General features: G+C 43.1%; 1 protein-coding gene across 15 annotated transcripts in view; it reads left to right on the top strand.

The window, feature by feature from the left end:
- ppfia1 (PTPRF interacting protein alpha 1) overlaps positions 1 to 6,304 on the top strand; it is a 41,711-nt gene that overhangs the window by 16,953 nt on the left and 18,454 nt on the right. For all 15 annotated transcript variants that reach the window (XM_020602630.1, XM_020602621.1, XM_020602632.1 and 12 more), the window contains exons 4-9: positions 1,215 to 1,379; positions 1,509 to 1,583; positions 3,475 to 3,576; positions 4,179 to 4,412; positions 4,992 to 5,138; positions 5,804 to 5,938. In XM_020602630.1, coding sequence (XP_020458286.1) covers positions 1,215 to 1,379; positions 1,509 to 1,583; positions 3,475 to 3,576; positions 4,179 to 4,412; positions 4,992 to 5,138; positions 5,804 to 5,938 — 858 coding nt within the window. The remainder of the gene's footprint in view (positions 1 to 1,214; positions 1,380 to 1,508; positions 1,584 to 3,474; positions 3,577 to 4,178; positions 4,413 to 4,991; positions 5,139 to 5,803; positions 5,939 to 6,304) is intronic.

Raw genomic sequence — 6,304 nt, 5'->3', positions numbered from 1 at the left:
CCCCTCTGGGAATACTCTCCATCACCTCATCTAACTCACTCCAGAATCTCTCCTTCTCTTCTAACTCACACCCTACTTGTGGAGCATAACCACTGACTACATTCAACATTACCCCTTCAATTTCCAACTTCAAACTGATCACCCTGTCCGACACTCTTTTCACCTCTAAAACATTCCTCACGAGCTCCTCCTTCAGGATCACTCCTACCCCATTTCTCTTCCTGTCCACACGATAATAAAACAGTTTGTATCCCCCTCCAATGTTACGCGCTTTGCTACCCTTCCACCTGGTCTCCTGCACACACAGTATATCTACCTTCCTTCTCTCCATCATGTCCGCCAGCTCTCTACCTTTCCCCTGTCATTGTGCCAATGTTTAGAGTCGCTATTCTCAGACCTATACTCCTGCCTTTCCTCTTCTCTCTCTGTCTACGAACCCTTCTGCCTCCTCTCCTTCTTCGACCAACAGTAGTCCAATTTCCACCATCACCCTGTAGGTCAACAGCACTGGTGGCAGTCTTTGTTAACCCGGGCCTCAACTGATACAGTATGGAATTCGCACTGATGATTCGCATGTTTAAATTTGGTATGTTTTTACGCCGGATGCCCTTCCTGACGCAACCCTCTCTATTTATCCAGGCTTGGGACCGGCACAGAAGTCACTGGCTTGTAACCCCTGTGGCTAGATTAAAAAAACACATGTTGTGTGTCTGTTAATGCCTGGTTTCTGTAACATTAGAGAGAATTGTTGTAAGGCCAGAGAAGTTACTATGTCTGCATTATGCCAGTTAAAATATGGGGTTTCTCAGCTACCCCCTTTGTTTAGAGTGTTACACATCTCTTTTCATTGGTTCATATAGAACTGTTTACCTATCTATGAAGGAGAAATTCAAATGAATTAATGCTGTCATGATTTGTTGTGCTGTCCGCTTGTGTGACAACACTGGCAGCAGGAGGTGTATGCGTTCACGAACTGTCCTCTTGCTTTTAGGAAGAGGCTCTCTGGTTTTATTATTCTGAAATAATTACGGACTATTTGGAGTTATGAGGGGTGCCAAGCTAATCTAGAGGTACCCAAGATTAAACAAATGGCTGGAAATGAGCAGAATGAGCAGGCCATGGGCTCTTTAATACAGATGTGAGTTGATAATGAAAAATGAAATGAGCTGATGGGTTTCTAACCTGTTAACACCTGTTGTCTGCTGTGTGTCCAGCTCCTGTTGGAGCACTTGGAGTGCCTGGTTTCTCGCCATGAGCGCAGTCTGAGGATGACAGTGGTGAAGAGACAGGCTCAGTCTCCAGCTGGCGTCTCAAGTGAAGTTGAGGTCCTCAAAGCTCTTAAGTCACTTTTTGAACACCACAAAGCCCTCGATGAGAAGGTACGACTGTGTTTGAGTGTTCAGAAGGACTCCACGAATTATGTGTTGATGTGCATTACAGGTGTTTGACATGGCACAGCAGTGGGAGAGAGACAAAAGAGATTTATGAACTTGGTTCATGTTTTCTAGGTAAGAGAGCGACTACGTGTTGCCTTGGAAAGATGCAGTGCACTTGAGGAACAGCTCACCATCTCGCACAAAGAAGTAAGCTACATAAGTCTCCACTCAGTCTGAATACAGTTTTTCCCAGTTCATCAATTTAAATTGATTACCATGCCAGTCATGTTTTATTCTCAGCTTTTTCATGCTTAGTAGATGTTAAGCTGAAGTTCTGTGACTTGAATAGTAGTTGTGCCCTGGTTGGGAAGCTCTGCACAGTAGGGCCTAGTTGTCCTTATCCTTTCATTCTTCACTGAGCTTTTCATATTTAAATTGGAGAGTCAAGTGTTCAGTTTATTTAGATTGCAGAGCTTCACAGCAGTCAAAAGTGATAGCATATTAGTTATCATACTATGTTATGCCTGGGTCAGACGACAGTCTCTGATCCCAAAAAAACAGCCTGACCCAACAGTCGTAGGGCATCTGCACTGACCAACACTGTTGGACACAATGATTGATTGTTTTATCTTGTATAGTGGGTCATAGCAAACGACAACGATGCCTCATCTGGGGACCCCCCCCTTCCGCCACACACACACTAGCTAGAGCTAGTTTTTGGTTTCACTACCAGCTTAAAACACTTATTTTTAACCGCTACCTCAAGTTATCTGTTAAGGGGTGGGCACGCAGGCTGCTGCACTCTTCATGCGATCCATTGACAGGTCCACAGTCATTTCCATCCCGCCCACCCTTTCCTATGCTTTTCCAAACACAAGCAGCCAGTATCTCACACACTCTTCTTCCAGCCCCATGGCACCTCCAAATCATGAACAATGACAGGCTGTGATCTGTTGGGTACCAACGTGTAGTCCGTCATATCTCTCGTCAAAGAATGTATGACTCTAATTGTCTAATCTGACATAGTGTTGTTTTATCCCATGTAATGATTTTATTTAACTTCTATTTGTTTGCGATTTTATTTTTGTGTATGTGAAATACTTTGGCCAACAGGATGTTTTTAAAGTGATTATAGAAATAAATTTGATTTGATTTGATCGTGACCATGATATCGGACAAAAAATTGCCGTCTGAACCGGGCATTAGTGAAATGCAGCATCCATAACTGAGGCTACAACTGATGTTGGAATAACTGCTCTATGCCTTCAGTGTTTCAGATCAGATCAAGCTGTGACAGTCAGCCATTGCTATGCCATCATTTTGTACTAGATCTGTTACAGTTTTACAATAGGTGATGCTGGCTAAAAATGGCAACCTTTTGAAAACAGATGTGATAACAGATCAACTTGGCATTGTTCCCGAATTGTCGTTTTGTGCATCTGACCTGCTTGGAGACAGCTCTCCTCTGTTGCTTTTCTGTTTATATGTTGTTTGTTCTGAATCCAATAAAGAGACTCTTAAATGCACAAATGCATGCAAACGCATGAAGTGTATTCAGTCCACTGTGTACTGAATGGGATTAACATTGACAAAAGACCTGGAGGATCTTGGGGTAGTGTCCTAGATTTTCTCTCTGCTTCATACAGCAACCCTCTTTTGTTCCTGGCAATCAGCCTAGGACCACACACACAAACATACGATCAGCCACTTGCCACTTTCTGCTTTTATTAGTAACCTTCTCTCTTTAGGTGAGGCAGTTTTTGGCTGTTTTTTATTTTCCTCCCATTTGGCCATTTGACATAGTGGTGGTTAGTGTATTCATGTGAGTTTGCAACTAGAATAGTTGTGGTTTGAACTCAAGGCTCTGGACACTTGGTGTTTTGAGCTGCAAACTATTCTTCTTTGTGTTTCAGTCCATATTCGTGTACATGCACACAGAGTACCCGCTTTAGGAAAAAAAATCACCAATGCTAAAAACATTAAGCAGCAAATCAGTTTAGTGCTCTCGGTTTAGTGGTTTAACCAGATGATTGTTTAGATGGTTATCACCCACAAATTAATGACTCGGCAGTGTTTAACAAACTGCTGTTTTTGCTAGTTGGCTTACCTCAGGGAGCAGAGTGGCCAGAAGAGAGGACTGGCAGATGGAACCAGTGAGATCAGCCACAGCTCTGAAAACACGCCGAGCACTAATGGCAAGGTGAGGTTACTTGGCAGCATATGTGAAATGTGTGTGTGTGTGTGTGTGTGAGCCAAGCAGGAGTGTGTCTCAAGTATCTAGCAGCTGTTCAATTAATTCAGTTAAATCATAGAAAATTACATTAATTTAGGGCATATGTAGGTTCATGTACATGTAGGTAGTATATTGTAATGTCAGAAACTTGAACATTCTTGAGGCTCAAGCCTGGTTCTCCAAATATAGATATCTTCAAATCATAAATATCTACAGTAGATATTTTGGAGCACTTTATTCTGTTGAAAACGTATAGAAATAGTTGAAGAAGCCTAGAATATTGCATACATTTTGTTTATTTCTGTCCTGGCCTACCTGCTATGACATCTACATACATGCACAAGATGCAGATATTGGAAGAGGTGAGCAGACTGGTAACAGGTGAGGTTATTTCTGATTGCTTGTTCTGTAGTATGACTCTGCTTAAACTATCAAAACTCTGACATCAGATATTCAGTCGTTGTGGAACAGCAGGTATAGTGTTATTGTGCATCAGTTTTCTTCACTGAGTCCTACATGTGCTCCATATGTCTTGTGCGCACTTGCTAAAACAGCTAATTCGCCCACAGCGGTTGTCAGACGGTTCGTTGAGTCAGGAGGAGGAGTTAGGGCCTGGGTTTGTGAAGGTTGGTGAGCTCCAGGAAGTGGTGGATCGTCAGGCGGCTGATCTGAGCCAGATGAAGGAGCGCATGGCTGCTATGGCATCACGCATCAGTGAGCTGGAGGAGGACCTGGACACAGCCCGGAAGGACCTCATCAAGTCTGAAGACATGAACACACGGCTACAGAGAGACCTGAGAGAGGTAGGGAGGACAGGGACCAGGTTTAATGAATTAAAAGCTAGGGGAACACTTAAATACATTTCTGTGAAAGTATTTCCTTTACGCTGACCGATTTAAAAACAAAGTGTAAATGAGTGGGGGGAAAAACATTAGGGAACAAGGCTACTGTCTGTATAGTTCCTGGTTTGGTAATAGAAAACATGTTTAAGGGTATGTTAGCAAAATGTCTGTATGTTGAATTATTTTCTTTTACACATAACATGATTAAAAGTTTTATGTTCAAGGCATTTTTGTTGATTTGATGACATATGTAAACACATTCTGGTTTTATAATACAAATACACAACTCTGATAACTGCATTACCTTGATATTTAAATATAATTCTGCTTGCTTCAGTACTTTTCAGTCTGCTGGTTTCTGTGCCCACACATTAGAGATTGTTTCTGGCAGAATTAGTTCTTTGTTTCCATCTGAAGTTGCCTGAAGGTCATGGGACAGCAGGTGAGTGTCGAGGCTGGACAAAGAGTAGACACGCGTGGGTGTGTTTGTGTGTGTGTGTGTGTGTGTGTGTGTGTGTGTGTGTGTGTGTGTGTGTGTAGTCAGTGGCTCAGAAGGAGGATATGGAGGAGAGGATCACCACCTTGGAAAAGCGCTACCTAGCAGCACAGCGGGAGGCTACCTCTGTCCATGACCATAACGACAAGCTGGAGAATGAAGTGGCCAACAAGGAGTCCCTCTACAGACAAGTAGGCTCCATGGTCTTTGACTAAAACCTAAGGAAATTTGTGTGTGGTCACCAGTTAGGGTTGTCAGTTACTGAAGCTAGCATCTGCTTGTCTGTGATTTGTTTCCAGTCTTTAGAAGCAAGTTTGACATGAGACTTGAATCAAATGTTAAAATTCCCATCAATTCAGTTCATCCCTAACCCCTACACACACCCACACATTATAATCTGATTCAGAGCAGATAAGGCATGTACTGACTGTGGTGTTTGAGTCTGACTTGTCTTCTAGCAGGAATCGCCTGCAGTTCTCTTTTGGCATTTTCCAGCCTCCTGCTAATGAATCCCTGCTGTATTCACACACTGGCCAGAACAGCAGGCACTGAATGGAAAGCCTTGAGGACACTGGCTTGTTTCTTTAAATGCACTCACTGAGAAGGAGATGTTTCTCTTCTCTTTTCTCATGGGTTTTGTCTTTTTGTGTCATTATGAATGCTGTCTTCCTCACTTCCTGCCCACCCCATCCTGACCCCTCCCCTCTTTTTGTCTCTCTTTGTTTCCCTTTTTCTCTATTTGCTACAGTTTTGTTTTGTGCCACTCTCTTCACATTGTGGAAGTGAAAGTAAGCCCAGAGTCCATGATGTAGCACTGCTTGCTCATGACCGTTTTCCTTTGGTTTGTTTGTTGTAGACTGAGGAAAGAAACCGGCAGCTCCAGGAGAAGCTGGAGCTGGCTGAGCAGAAGCTGCAGCAGACCATCCGCAAGGCAGAGACTCTGCCTGAGGTGGAAGCAGAGCTAGCTCAGCGGGTAGCTGCTCTCACAAAGGTACCAGCACCTGTCCACTGCCCCATGCACCTGTCAGTCTGCCCCTTTTTCTATGATGGATTTGATATTTCATGATATACCTAAACTTTAAAAATCCCAGACCCATGACTGAGTAATCCACTAATGTATCTGTTGTGGGAAAAATGGTGGAAATTGCAGAAAATATAAACTGACTAAAAATTGCATTACTTGTAATTATGATCCTGACTAAATGCAGGTGACGGCACACATCATGTGACCAGGGCTGTGAGATCAGTTCCTTTACATTGCAATAAGGACGAGCTGACTGAGGAAGCCGTTGTTTATGTTACTACAAATATCCACAGGGTCCTATTTTTAGAGACTTGGCTCGTTTTAACCCAGGCC

This window comes from Monopterus albus, unplaced genomic scaffold (genome assembly GCF_001952655.1).
Source record: "Monopterus albus unplaced genomic scaffold, M_albus_1.0 scaffold57.1, whole genome shotgun sequence".
Classification (NCBI taxonomy): domain Eukaryota; kingdom Metazoa; phylum Chordata; class Actinopteri; order Synbranchiformes; family Synbranchidae; genus Monopterus; species Monopterus albus.
This window is presented reverse-complemented; position numbering and strand designations above follow the sequence as displayed.